At 31.2% G+C, this 16,111-nt stretch overlaps 1 protein-coding gene across 1 annotated transcript; it reads right to left on the reverse strand.

The window, feature by feature from the left end:
* Positions 1 to 10,299: 10,299 nt before the first annotated feature.
* On the reverse strand, positions 10,300 to 13,152 carry LOC120072520 (squamosa promoter-binding protein 1-like). Its single transcript, XM_039024902.1, has 2 exons — positions 12,808 to 13,152; positions 10,300 to 10,709 (listed from the first exon to the last, which is right to left on the reverse strand). The coding sequence occupies exons 1-2, from the start codon at positions 13,110 to 13,112 to the stop codon at positions 10,589 to 10,591; spliced, it is 426 nt and encodes a 141-aa protein (XP_038880830.1). The 5' UTR covers positions 13,113 to 13,152; the 3' UTR covers positions 10,300 to 10,588.
* Positions 13,153 to 16,111: the final 2,959 nt, after the last annotated feature.

Below are 16,111 nucleotides of genomic sequence, written 5' to 3' on the forward strand. Positions count from 1 at the left end.
CCGTTTTTCAAATGTTTTCTTTCCCCAGGTAGTGGTCAAATCCTCCGAACATAGCTCTGCATCTGTTGCCACTTAATGTCAGAAGTTCTAATAATCCGTCAGCTAGGTGGTTACTGTAAATATTTGTACACATGTTGTAGTTGTTTCATGTAGGGACTAAGTTCGAGAGTTGGTACTTATGAGACTTGTGTTGTAAACTCTGTAAATGTTTGTGTTTAATAGTTAATGTTTGTTTGGCCTTAGTGGCAGCCACTATGTTTGAGATTGCATGTTGTTATCAGATTATTTAAAAAGAGTTAGTAGGCAGTAAGTGTCATACAAAGGTTGATAACTGTTGCAGTCATGCCCTTGCTTAGGCTAAGAGAGTAGTCTGTGAGGGGGTGTGACAGGAGCCGTCTCAATCTTGATTGTTTAATTTGATTCGGTTGATATTATTCGTGCTCTCGATGAGCTATCCGCTAACATTTCATAATCGAAGAACATGGTTGAGGCTGCCTTGGATCTCGCTCGTCGAGTGGGTATTATCTCTTTTGTAAAATATAATCACTCTTGTGATATTGTTGCTCACTCTCTACCGTGAGCCGTCTTCGATGCTATTTGTAGAATTATATGACAACACTAAAGGGAAGCGAACAAGGTTGCTTTATAAAATTAAAACATTTTCTAAAAATGTTGACAAAATTAAGTCAATTAAAATTAATGAAATAAGAAACCTAAAATGCTTAGGAAAATTATTAAATATCTTAGCATTTTTAGGATGCTAAAAATTTTTCTTTCAAATCTTCTTTTGGTTGCAACTTCTTCATTTGATGTCTGAATGATTCAAAATGTGTTGGAATCATATTTTCGATTTCTATACTATGAACATTTTACAACAATAAAATCATTAGTAAATAAATGTTTGTAATCATTGAAACATATAGTATGATTGAATTTCATAAACCCAATATTTTTGTCCAACATTCTTCTTTTAGTTTAGAAGATTATGATGTCGTATGAATTCTAATTATCCAAGTTGAGTGTCCTCCACTCTTAATGAGGACTTTGATTGTTGATTCTTTTGCTTTAATGAAGTTCTTTTTCTTTTTAAAAAGAACTTTATCAAAACTTAAAAAAAAAAATCAACCAAATGTAGCATTAATGCAGTCTCCTTTAAAATATTATCAATTTTTTTTCTCATACACATATTTTATAATTTGGTGAACATAAGAATTTTTTGTTAGAACAATCTTTTAAATAAAAACTTGTTAAAGCGTAAAGATCGCTAACACCTTTTTTAAGTTAAGGTTAAAGTTGAATCACTCAAAATTTTTGATGAAAATGAAAATTCAGAGTAATAATTGATGCAAGTTGGACAAGTTAAATTCAATACTAGATTTTGGACAAACATTAGAATTTCCATTGCATTTACCATTTACCCACTAATTTTAACGCAAGTATCCCAAAACATAGCTCTAATTATTTCGATGTAAAATCAAGGTTTACGACTTTTTATTAGAGTCAGTTATGTGTTGGTTAGTTTTAACCTTTGTATACTAACTTAGTTACTTTTTATCTCCTTTGTATATATATATGTATGCCTTTTCTGCACATTAATAAAATAAGGCAGATATTTTGTATCTCAAAAGTTAATATGGTATCATAGCGGAAATTTACGCTTCCTTTCCTTTGAGATTTTCCCGCATCTGTCATGGCCAACAATGAAAAGAATCCGTCTTCCTCCTCAAACCCTAATCTTTCGACGAATTCTTTTGAGTTGAATCTGTTGATTCCGCCAATAATGAATTCGTTACCGTCGGTGAATCCTACTGTTCTTGAACAATACACCATTCTGATAGTACCAATCTTGTTCTTATTTTCAATCTACTCATTGAAACAAATTATACTTCTCGAAGTCAAGCTATGGTTATCGACCTCACTGAGAAGAACAAATTAGGATTTTTTGATGGATCCATTCCACGACCGACTGCGGAGTTGCTCAGTTCATGAATTATCTATAATGGTAGAGTCACAGCTAGATCGATCTTCAAGAACGATACTAGTATAAAAATCGACCAAGAGTATTTCAACTTCGTCGCAAGTTATCGATCTCAAAATCAAACTTCGATAACTGTTTATTATGCAAAATTGAAAGCTCTATGAAACAAATTAGTTTCTTATCGACAGATGTGTTCATGTGATCGATGTGCCTATGGTGGAGTCAAGGATCTTGGTAATTACTTCTAAACGAAGTATGTCATGACCTTTCTTATGGGTCTCCATGACTCTTTTAGTCAAATTCGTGCTCAGTTACTGGCGATGGAGCCTGAACTGACTATTAATCATACTTTCTCTCTTGTTGTTTAAGAAGCAGAACAACACACGATTCCATCTTCTCACTTGACATCCTCTGTTTCTTCCACCACTGCACTAATGGTCAACAATTTTTCAACGACTAATACAACTTCTATTGATACTTCTAATCATTCAAACATGTCTAAGAAGAAAGATAAACCTATATGCTTACATTGCAGTATACATGGACACATTGTTGATCGTTACTATAAACTCTATGGTTATCCACCAAGGCATCGCCTTCATAAAAAAAATTCTTCATTTGAGAAGATAGACTCCTCTGATTCACTTTCTTCTTTGATTGATGAACAATGTCAAGGATTTTTGTCTTTACTACAGTCTAATCTGGCCAAATCTAAGGTTGAAACTGAGCCATCTACTACTACTTCACATTTTGCAGGTATTTGTCCTCATTCCTCTATTTTTGAACTTTAATCTGGTGTTTGGTTTTTATATTCAGAAGAAAAAACTTATATCTATTATCAACGAGACTTATTTGCATCTCTTATCCCTATTACTAATGTTTTATTGTCCTTACCAAATCAGCCTAAGATTGTTGTTCATTATATGGGATATGTGAAGTTATCTGTTGGTATTGTTCTCCAAAATGTTCTATTCATACCTAATTTTTTATTCAATTTAATTTACATCAGTGTTCTTACTAAGCATTTACTTGTTATTGTCAAGTCTGTTAAAGCTTCTTACTAAGCAATAACTTGTGGCAAAGTCTTTATTTGTTTCAAGTTGAGCAATAAATTAAGCAGGTTCTTAAACCTGCAATTGTTTGTAATGCCTCTCCTGGATTGGTTGCTACTTGCATGCTAAGCTTAGACACTATTCTCATAAATATTTGAATGCTTTTAAAGACTTTGTTGTCAGTTGATTCTTTTAAAGTTTCTTCTCATGGATCATGTTTAATATGTCTTTTAGCTAAACAAAAAATTTTGTCTTTTCATTGCAATCAACATTTAGTTAATAAGATGTTTGATTTGATTTACTGTGGCATTTGGAGGTCTTACCCTTATACTACATATGCTGGTTGTCAATATTTCCTAGCTATTGTTGATGATTTTTTAAGATATACATGGGTCATCTTGATGAAAAATAAATTTGATGCTTTAACAATTATCCCACAGTTTTTTACTTTGGTTGAAACTCAGTATGAAACCAAGATCAAATGTTTTCAATTAGATAATGCACCTGAATTGCCTTTCACTGAATTTTTCTTATCCAAAAGTGTCATTCATCAGTTTTCTAGTATGGGATGTCCTGACAGAATTTAGTAGTTGAGAGGAAACACCAACACTTATTGAATGTGGCAAGGGCTTTAATGTTTCAATCTCATATCCCTATTCAATTTTGGGGAGAATGTTTATTGACTATTGTTTTTTGTTTTTTTTTTTTAAAAAAAAAAAATCAATAGAGCTCCTTCTTTTGTTTTGAATTGGAAAACCTCTTATTATCGGTTGAATCAATCTTATGTTAATTATACCATGCTTCCAGTGTTTGGTTATCTCTGTTTTGCTGCATCACTCCCTACTAACAGATCAAAATTTCATCCTCGTGCTGTTCCATCGGTTTTCATGGGATATCCTCCTAACATAAAAGAATCACTAGAAGAATTTCGGGCTTTAATGTCGGTTGGAAAAGTGAAATCGGATGTATAATATCGGTTTTTTTAAAAAAAAAATAAAATGGATCTTTAATGTCGGTTTTAAAAATAAAACGGATCCTTAAATCGACATTAAAGGTGTAATCATTCAGGATTAAGGTCAAGTTACCTATAGTCATTCTAGTGAAATGTAAGTCTTTTCTGAAAGATCTCTTACCGAAGAGTTCCATGAGCACGTTTAGATCGCTCCGATCTCACTGTGACCGAAATACACATTATATATTCAAAAAATACAATTATGCAAACAAAAAGTAATTATCGGCATGCTAAGAATAAGATAATAACAATGGAGAGCGTTCCATACCAGTTGAACACGATCTTCAAACTTTGGAACTCAACGCAGCGGAACCCTCCACGCGATCTACCAACGTCTAGTAGCAGTGTCAATAATAGCAGCATAAAAAACTTCACGAACACGAATGCCGCGAGGACGACACCACCAATAAAGAGGCCCGGGTATTCTCGACGTGAGAACCCAAAGCATGGTCTTTGATAAATTTGGTAGAGGAAGGAGAAAACACGGATCGTGTAGGCGATAAGCAAGTGGGAGGGAAAAAGGCGCTATCACATAGCACGATGCTTATCGTTTAGGAGAAGCTATACGATCGTGTAGATTTTACTGAACGATCGTTTAGGAAATTTTATACGATTGTTTAGCAAAATCGGCACACTATACAATCATTTAGAGAAGCTATCCGATCGTGTAGGAACTAGTGTGTGATCGTTTAGGCGTGAGGTAGACGATCGTTTAGGCGGAGAGGTACTATCGCATAGGCTCTCGAAATGCTTAAGCAGTTGATTAGCTTTTCACCAACGCGCGCCTGTGATTTCTTTTGGACGATGATTGAACGAATTATTCAAAAAATGAAACAATTTCATTTTTATTTCATCAGTTACAATAACCAACTCATTTCCACTAACCCACGTCCAAACGTGATTTTTAGATTAATTATCATATAATTAATCAATTAAAATATTAATAAATATAATCATATTATATTTTTTATCCTATAGTTTGATATCACATATCTACTATAGTATTTTCTCCTCTACTTGATATACATCATATTTATATCTAATTTCCTCCAAAATAATGTATCTCATACATTTAGCCATTATATCATATATAATTAACCAATTCAATTATATCATATATAATCAAATTTCCTCTTGTTAATTTGAACATTTCAAATTAACCCAAACACTGGTTCTCAACTTTATCCAAGCTACCCAGAGGACCTAATGGACCTGTGGCTCGAAGCTTCAAGGGTCCATGAATAGCTGATTAAACTCTTTAGCCACGAGATCCACCATTCGTTAACTGTCAGGTATTCCACTAAAGACCAACAGCTGAACTCTTTTCACCACATATATATTTCTGTGTCCATCGAATATAATCAATCATGAGTACGATGACCCTTCACAGATGCTCGTAAGTACAGCTAGGCCAAATTACTGTTTTACCCCTGTAGTTACATTTCACTCCTTAAGTACCACTGATTTCTCTAATGAACAAGATAACATAGTTCAACTATGTGTGAACACCTCTTAGGCCAAAAGAAGGTGTGTGGCGCCACATCGTCCAAGCCCTGGAATCAGCCCTTAAGGGAGCTATCTATCTACTTACCCCTGCTTTGGGAAAGGAGTGAATTCCATCTTGTATAGCTGAGTTCTCAGCTCCCAAATCATACGAATCCGGTAAGTTTGAATAGGCGACTTGGCCACTCGCACCCATACAAATCAAAGGACCGCCCTTAATGGCAGAAGTTCTCAACTCACTCAGGATTGAGATCATGTTACCTATAGTCATCCTAGTGAAGTGAAGTCTCTGTCATGAACGGTATTATATAACGAGATGTAACACTTCGTGGTCAGGTCTTATACAAACTCTTTGTATAGGACGCCCCCGCTCGCATGTCCCCAACATGAAAGATCAGAATCAAACCATCTGTGACAAGTCACAACACTTGTGACCATTCCATAAATCGGGTCACATCTGTAGCATTACCAGGATAATGTTTCCCTCCTATATCCATATACTACAGACCATTTTGTTTATCACTCAAGACATGATCCACTTGTATGTCACCACATACATGCTTGAGTCACATACATATAACCAAGAATTTTATGTTGATTGGTTTGTGGTAAAACAAATAAAACAAGTAACTGAGCAAAAATACAAGATGTAAAGTAAATATGATATATTAACAACACAAGCTTTCGTACAAACTATTTACAAACTACAGGACACGAGACTTTAGGGCATCAACCCCAACATTTTCAAGTAACAACGTTATAAAGAAAGACTAATCATTTCGGCGGTCCGGTCTTATACAAACTCTTCGTATAGGATATCTTCACTCGCATGTCTCCACATGAATGATTAGGATAAAATCGTTTGTAACACTTTACAAATATTGTAACAATTATAAAATGGGTCGTATCCATAGTGTTACTAGGATAAGGTACGCTATCTCATCCATATACTATAGACCATTTAGGTTATTACTTAAACATGATTCACTTGTATGTCAACCACATATATTTTTAAGTTATATAAAATAACCTCAGATCTTGTTTATTGAATTGAGTTATTCAATTCTAAATGTCAAATAAAATAACTTTTTATTTTATCAAATAAATTAATTTTGTTTTATACATTAAAAACCACGAGATTTAGGGCACAATCCCAAATATCGAGTTGTTCAGCCTTTCATACCTGAAAGACTTTCTTTGTAGTCTTTTGAAGTCCCATCTATTGGATCCCTTAACAACCGAGTTTCCATTACACAAATAATTAGTGTATGATAAGCTCTCCTCTGATTACAAACACTTTGCCTTGACTATATTGTTCACCTTTGAACCTGATTTTTATCAACAAGATGCTTCTAATGAGCATTGGCAAAAGGCAATAAAAGAAGAGCTAACAGCCAGGGAAACCAATAGTACTTGATCTATCCTTCCTCTACCAACTGACAAGCATTAGACTGGGTGCAAATGGGTTTATAAAGTTAAATTCAAAGTTGATGGGACTATAGAAAGGTATAAGACACGCTTAGTTGCAAAGGGATATACTCATTAAGAGTGTCTTGATTATGTTGAAACCTTTTTTCCAGTAGCAAAATTAGTGTCTGTTAAAGTCTTAATAACAGTGGTTGCGTCTCTAAATTGGTCTTTGGTTTAGCTGGATGTGAACAATGCCTTTTTGCATGGTGACCTTACAGGAGAAATGTATATGGATTTTCTTTTGAGGTATAAACATTACCATGTTGCACCTAAGGGGGAGAAATTGGTTAGTAAACTCCACAAATCCATATATGGTTTGAAACAAGCATCCTGACAATGGTTTGATAAGTTCTCTCATGCTATTTTGAAGCTTGGTTTCAAACAGTCCAAAAGTGATTACTCACTTTTTGTTTGTGATAGTGGTTCTTCCTTCATTGCATTATTGATGACATTATCATCACACTAGAGGATTTGATGTTGATATCAGTCATTTAAAACAGCATCTAGATGATGTCTTTAAGTTAAAAGACTTGGGATCTTTGCGGTATTTTCTTGGGTTAGAAATTGCTCGTTCAAGTACAAAAGGCAGTTTTGTGTCCCAAGGAAATTATACCCTGGATCTGTTAGAAGACATGGGTTTCTTAGCAGCCAAACCCTCTTTTTTTTTCCTATGGATCCAAATGTGAAGATGAGTAGTGATGAAGACACATTGTTAGAAGATCCAAGTTGTATCATTGGTTAATTTGAAAGCTTCTATATTTGACTATTACTTGTCCGGACATCACTTTTGTTGTTCATAAACTCAACCAATTTGTTTCCAAGCTAAGGAAGTCACATTTAAATGTTGTTCACACTCTTTTAAGATATTTGAAGTCTTACCTTCAGCAAGGAATCTTCTTACAAGCCTCTTTTTCTTTCTAGTTGAAAGCATTCTCTAGTGTTGATTAGGCTTCATGCCTAGATTCAAGAAAGTACACCATTGCTTTTAAATTTTCCTCAATGAGTCCTTTGTATCTTGGAAAATGAAGAAATAAAACATTGTCTCTCGTTCCTCTATTGAGGTAGAGTACCAGGCCTAAGCTACTACCACCAATGAGCTGGTTTGGTTGAACCAATTGCTATCTGACTCTTAGGTTCCTTCAATTCAACGATTTTGATATTCTGTGATAATGATGCTACCATTCATATTGCAACCAATCCTATGTTTCATGAGCGCATGAAGCACATTGAGTCGGTTGCCATTTTGTCCGTGATCATGTTGTTAAAGGAACTATAAAGTTGATGCCTGTTCGATCCTCTCTTCAGCTTGCTGATGTGTTTACCAAACTGCTTTCTCCATCTTCTTGTCTTCCTTTATTATTCAAGATGGGTGCTGTTGATATTCTCATTCCATCTCGAGGGGGAAGTATTAGAGTTAGTTATATGTTGGTTAGTTTTAACCTTTGTACACTATCTTGAGTTACTTTCTAATTCCTTTGTATTTGTGCACATATATATATATATATATGTCTTTCCTGTACATTAATAAAATAAGGCAGATATTTTATATCTCAAGAGTTAATACTTTTAAAGCCAACTAATAAACATTCATGATCGTCAATAATTTTTATGTTAAAAAAAATTGTCAATAATTTAATATGATTATTCCAAAACGAAAATAATAACAAAAATTGGGTTCGACTTTCTCTAATGTCCTACCAATATTATATCAACTTATGTTCCACCAAAATTCATTGAATCAAAGAATTAGCATATTTTATAGTAAAATTTACAATATATCTCTTTAAGTTACTTAAAGTTTGAATATCAACATTTACTCCCGCTTATGAAAATCCTCCATTCCAAAGAAATGTAAATATTTTATTTGGACAATTTTTCACAAAAATCTCAACACTATATGGAGGTGCTGCAGAAGAGATTGCCTGGTATCGCTTTAAATCCAAATTGGTGCCCTTTATGGAAACAGAATGGAAAACATCGACCATCGTTTTATTCACTGCAATATGGTAAATCTCCTCTAGAACAGACAGCAAAATTTGATGGGGATTAATATTAATAATAGAATGGACCTTCTCTCTGCAAAAGCTTGTGTTGTCTGAAGTTAACTTCCAAAAAAAATATCATCATTTTCAATTCCTCTATTATTGTTTGTTGGACTATTTGGCTGGTAAGAAACAATTGCACCTTCCTCGACGGGTTTCTGGTCTTATGGATCAAAGCACTTCAAAGATTATAGTCCCTCTACCATCTCACGGTGCTTTTATGTAACTTTTATCTCTCTTTGCCTTCTGTAGGGCTTCTCTCTAGCCCAGCTCACTACCTTTCTGCTCTTGGCTTCTTTGACTATCCCTCTATACTTATTGTTCTATTGATGCAAGTGAAGTGGGATATGATGATGGTATAACATAATTGAGAAATTTCGGTGCACCTATTATCCTATACTTTTGTATCTTTCGCTAAAAAATTATTTAAAATTTTGAATTTCCCACCAAAAGTTGAATAAAAATCGACATATACTTGTGCATGACCCAAAAATGAAAGTTAGATAATTGGAAAAGATGCATTTTTTTGTTTAATTTCTATTTTGTTCTTAAGTATTACATGTTGCACTTTTACCCAAAGTTTAGGGTTTAAATTCTATTTGATCTATAGGTTTCAAAATGTTACATTTTTATCCCGGAGTTTTAAGTTTTGTTTCCATTTTGTCTTTTAAATTTCAAAATTTACTTTTTTTTATTCTTGATTTTTCACTAAATACTCACCTAGCTAGAATTATTGGTGTTAATACCTATTAACTAATTTAAAAGAATTAAATTAGTTTTCACTAATTTTCCATCACTATTAAAATTAATCTTGAAAATTTACATCATAATTATTTTAAATCAATTAACTAAAAAGTAATGCAAAAAATTAAAGTGAACATTAATAAAAGTCGAAGATAAAAATATAAAATTTTGCAACTTAAATACCAAATAAAAATTAAACTCATAACTCAAGTAGTAAAATATAATATTTTGAAACTTAGAACCAAATTTGTATTTATTTATTTATTTTTAAATATTCTTTAATATAAAAACTGAAATTAAATTAAACACATAGGCCGGCTTCCATACATTAGATAAAGTGTTAAAATAAACACAGAGATTTAAGTGATGCTATCCAGGCAAAAAAAAGAAGTAGCAACTAGCAAATATATCTCTTTATTTTTTTTATTATTATTTTTTTAAGACTAAACATCTCTTTATTATATAAATATAAGTGTAATAATTAGACGAAGATAGGTGTAGTCTAGACTATAATTAATTATTATTTTTAAATATAAAGAAAAGTTTGGTCTAATTAATAGAGCTTAAGCTTACATTGATGGAACAGAAATATAAGAAAACCAAATCGGTGAAAAAGAGGCTAACTTAGGGTTTTCTTTTGACAGAAGAGAGAGAGCATAAAATTCATTTTCATGACAGTGGCCGGTGACCGGTGCCTCTCTCTCAAAACAAAACTCCAATAACGCTCTTTCCTTCTTCTTAATTCTTTAGTATTATTATTAATTGGGTGAGTGGAGAGTGAGTGTGGTCAATTAGTGGAGGATTGGCCATGGAAGTCTGGTAAGATTTTACGGCGGCGTTCATTGTGACCGGCCAAACGCCTCCGGCAGCTTCTCTTTGTGTCATCGAACTCTGATACTGCATGAAACCTGTCATAATAATACAACAAAAACCATCTCCATTCCATTTCCCATCCAATATTAATAATTTAATTCTGCTTTATCAATAATAATAGAAAAATACCTAGATGTAGTATGGATTGCACTTCTATTGCATTAATTAAATTGACAATATTTTTTTAAAAAAAAGAGTTTTCTTTTACAAGTACAGAAAAAGAGAGTATAAGCACTTAAGTATTGCTCATAATCATATCACTTCTTTTTTTATTTTCCTTCATATCAATTTTCCATTTTTACTTCTACTTTATCCAACATTATTCAAATTTACTCCCTCTAGTTTTTCTTTATTATCATTATATATTACAACCTTATTCACATTGTAATGATTTACAGTAATATTTTTTTCAATTGGAGACCAATAATTTTAACTCTAGTTTAGCTATTAAGATTAAATTTAAGATTTATTAAAAATAAAATAAAATAAAATTATAAGCAAAGACTACAATAAAAAAGAATCCAACAAATTAAACTTATAGCTACAAAAATCAAATGGATAAAAAAAAATGCTTCCAAATCCAACTATTTTAGGTATCCAATTTGAAGGGTTACCGCTAAAATGAATAGTCTCATCGATCATAAAAACACCATACACAATTATTTTTTTTAAAAAAAATATGAAATTAAAAGTTTAGAGTTAGAATTGACTTATCAATCTATCTATTTATATTCCACCTAAATATATATAGTAATTATGTAAAATGTCGATTAAACAATTTCAATTTTTTTTTTCACAAGAGAGAAAAAGAATCAGTTTGCCACCTTTAAACAAAATTATTTTGTTTTATAAGAAAATCAACATCATTAAGAACGAAGATGGTAATGAGGGTGCTACAGATGTCAACCTAGTTGAAATATCTCGTCCCTCCTTTGATCCAACTACTCTCTAATATTTTGGTTAAAAAAACATCATTAAGAATAAAAAAAGTTCTTAGGATGTATTTGTTAATGTTTCAAGTGTTTAATTTTAAAAATAATCCATTGAGGAAAAAAAATGAGATGTTTAGAAATCATTCAAAATAGTTTTTGAAACACTTTCAAAGTTTATTTTAAACAATTTTTATTAAATGATTTTAACTAAAAAGAAGTTTGAGATGATTGCCAAACATCTCAATTTTTTCCATAATGATTTATTTTTAAAATTAAATACTTGAAACATTAAACCAAACACACACTAAGAATTTTTCAAAAATAAGTCATTTTGGAAAAAATTGAAATGTTTTACAATAATTCAAAATAGTTTTTTAAACACTTTCAAAATTTATTTTGAACAGTATTTATTAAATGAGTTTAACTAAAAATTAGTTTTGATAAAAATTCTTTTTTCTCTAATCCATCCAAATATGCTCGTAATTCATTAACTTTAACCTATGATCTACTCTTTCATACTCGATATCTTTAGACCTTGATTTTTTTCTTTTTTCTTTTTTGGAGACATAGACCTCAAGAATTATATAGTCAAATAAGACGCTATTGTATTAATGAGCATTTTATAGTCTTGATTGAAAATAAATTAATATAGTAAAACCACTTGGTGACACAAATCACTATTAACCACAACTTTTTTAAAAAAAAAAAACAATATAACTATTGATATACAAGTTAATATTCAATCAGAAAATTCAAAAAAGAATTGATTCACTGTAGTGTATAAGTGAAAATTTATTATTTATTTTCCACTAATAGTATACTCTTTGAATTTTTCAACAAAAAATTATTCCATATAATAGTGAAATATTAATTTTGGTTTAGAAGGAAAAAAAATAATAAAAAAGTAGTCCAAATATATTCTGTTCAAATTAGTTGAAAATATTTTTCGAATATAAATGGAAAAAGGTTTTCTAAACACACTCTAAGCAGAATGGCTATGTAATTATTCCCAAAATTTCTACACAGCAAATTAACCAAAATATTTCCAGTTTGCTACATTTCTTATACTATTTTGAAACAGAAGAAAAATGATCAAAATTCAGCTTAAAGTATGGGAAACTAGAAGCAGTACCAAATAATTTAACGGATCCAGATTAGGGTTTTTTTTTTTCTTTAATATTTTTTTTTCTTTCTTTCTTACCTACTACACTGCTGGCAAAATCGCTGTTCCAATCCGGCCAGAATCACCACCGCCGCCTTGGCATGGAACTCGCAGACCTTGTGGCGGCGGTGGTACGGTCTGGCACAGCTCAGATCGGCATTGCAGCCATCGGCTTGGCAACGCGCCACCGTTACCCTCCCTCCTCCGCTGCCACCTCGACCACCGGTTAAAGCCGATCTCCTCCTCCTCTCATCTTCTACAAACCCTATTTCTTCGTTGTCGTCGTTGTCGTCATCTTCTTCTACAACCATGTCCTCCCAAACTTGATCTTCAGAGTTTGTCATTTTTGCAAAGAAGCCTATATGTGGCGCAACTTAGAAGAACCACATGACTATATATATATATATATAAAAGCTAGAATGGAAATGAAAAAAGTGAATGAAAGAGACCACTGCTTGTATTTCTTTTCTATAATAGGTTTATAGACTTTTAATTTTCTTTTGTTTTATACGTTTTTCTTTCAAAATTTTAAACTAAAAGTATACATTGATTCGTTACAGAGAAATTAAAGTTGAATATTGAAAGATCTATTAAATATTTTTTAAATTTTATAAATTTCTTAATTACACCATTAATATTTTAAATAGACACAATTATATAAAAGGGGTTTCAAATTTATAAACTTACACATTAATTAATAGTTAAAATGAGCTTAGCTATTGACATGTACTCCCATCCAAAAGTGAACTTCAATATTCCACTAAAATTATTGCACTAACAAAACCATAATTAATGATACCTTCAAAAGCCATTAATTAATGATAAAAGAAAATGCAGCGTATATATTTCTATATATTTGAAGTCCTTGTCCAAGTGCTATTCTTTTCTTTCACTTGTGTGGTTGCTGCTGCTTCAAAAATTAAAGATTTTCTTTTTAATCTTGGAGGATTCTTCCTTGAGTCTTCATTCATGCACTTCACTCAACTAACTATTGAACTTTGGAATAAATGTAAAAACGAGCCTAACTCAAATGGTATATAATTGTGTTAGTAATCAAGAGGTATGTAATTCGAACTATCCTATTTCTACTGTATTATAAAAACAAATAAACTTTTAGTATTCTTTGTAGAAATGAAGATGAACTTGAACCTCTGACCTCTTGGTGTGATTGATAATATTTGATCTTGATATTTGTGAAGTGTATGTATATATATGATTTAGGTTAAACGATCAGTGTGGTCTTAAATAATCGATTGACCCAAAAGCTTAAAGCTAGAAGATGAAGGTAAATTTGATTATATATCATCTAACATATGATTGATGAACTTTTACATTGGTATTATGAGATCCCTAAATTTTAAAATTGTTAAATAGGTTTGTTTTAAAACTTAGATAATATATTATAGATAAATTTGATTTTTGCATCTAATAAATTTTTTTACATTTAAAAAAAACATATATAATAAATATTAGTGAATTTCAATTTTTTCTCTAGTGGACTCATGAATTTTAGAAAATATGAAATAGTTTGATGATCTATATTGAGCACAAAATTAAAAGTTCAATATTTATTTGATACGAAATCAAAAGTTTATGAATTTATTAGACACATTTTAAAGTTAAGAAATCTTATCAAACTTAAAAGTTCAAAGACTAATTTGAAACCTCTTAGAAGTTTAGTACATGTTTGAGACAAATTTGAGATTTCATAGACTAAACTTGTAATCTAACTAAAATTATCAGTATATCACATCAAGAATAAAATAATATTTCATGAGAGTGACATAGTGTAGCTTGTGTTCCATCTCAATGTTATAGAAAATTCTTCAGCTTTATTGGATAAACTGAAAGTAAAATTTAGAACCCAACTTAATAGAAGGAATCGTGAAAAACAATATAATAAGAATGAAAATTTGAGCACCTTTAGCCTCACAATATAGTATTTTTATGCATATGTGCATATATATATATGCTAAATATGTGGTCTAATTTTTTTATATAAATTTATAATTAACTATAATCTCTAAAAATTTTCTACTTTAATACCGGCCAATTTTAATAGATAAATCACCAATATAAATATAGTTAAATTGACATAAAACATTAATTAGATATTAGTTCAATTGATCAAGAGGTTAGAAATTTGAATTATTAACTCCAAAGATGACATTTAAATATAGTTCAATTAACACGAACATATACTTTCTATTAAGAAGATAGAAGTTTTTATTAAAAAAAAAAAAAGGAAAAGAAATTAAGAAATATGTCACATGGTGAAATGTATAGTATCGTATGGGAAAAGCGTATTGGAAGAGTCGTTGTCGGTATTATAGTCGACAATCATTTTCCATTGGAGAGGACGATTCCGAGTGTATTATTAACAAACCTGGCCCAAAGGTGACAGCCATGTATCAGCCAATGATTTCGGCACTATCTTCCTATAGATATCCGCCACGTGTCTCTATATGGTGACCGCTTAGGCATGGTAGCCTATACCCTTATTTTATTTTATTTTTTTGCAAGATTTGAGACGATTTTTGTTTTGTGAGCGCCAATTGGTTTGGAGATAAGTGGGCAAGTGTCCTATATTCTTTTATGCTTTAATATTAATTTTTCGGGGCAATTATCGGGTACATCAAGGACCACAATAATGCAGCTGTATCATGCGTTTTGGTCCACCAATCTGTACGAGAAGATAGCAAATCAGAACCTCATTCGCCTGCCAGCTGTCTCCACTTTGACCAACTCAATTTCCTTTTTCCTCTTTTTCCCCTAAAAACAAAAAGAAATCCAGTAAAATAACACAACAAAAATGGTATGCTACGTTTTTCTTTTCTTTTTTAAAAAATGTATATATTTCTACAATGTACAAATAAAATTTAAAGGATAATCGAATATATGACATAATGTTAAAAATACGTCAGCATCCTTATCATATTAGAATGTAATTTTTTAACATCCCAAAAAGTAGGATTCCTTGAAAGTAAAGTTTGGTTCACGGGTATCATTTTATAAAGTTTAAAAAGGAATTACAAATATAATGTATTTTTATTATTGGTTAAATAACACCTTACCATTTTAATTCATTCAGACGTTATGTTATTAAAATTGTTTTAAATATTAACAATAACACATTAATAACACATTGATTAAGAGACAACATGGTCACAAGAAACAAAAGAAAAAAAAAAAAAGATAGTACCAATTGGATAATATAAAAAAGAACTAGAGATAAATTTAGTTAAAATATATTCTAATCGTTTATTGTATAAAAAAAAAATTTAGACATATACCTGTCATTATTTTATATAATGACCTATTTTTCTCTCATGTCATATTAAAT

Source organism: Benincasa hispida, chromosome 3 (genome assembly GCF_009727055.1).
Source record: "Benincasa hispida cultivar B227 chromosome 3, ASM972705v1, whole genome shotgun sequence".
In the NCBI taxonomy this organism is placed as follows: domain Eukaryota; kingdom Viridiplantae; phylum Streptophyta; class Magnoliopsida; order Cucurbitales; family Cucurbitaceae; genus Benincasa; species Benincasa hispida.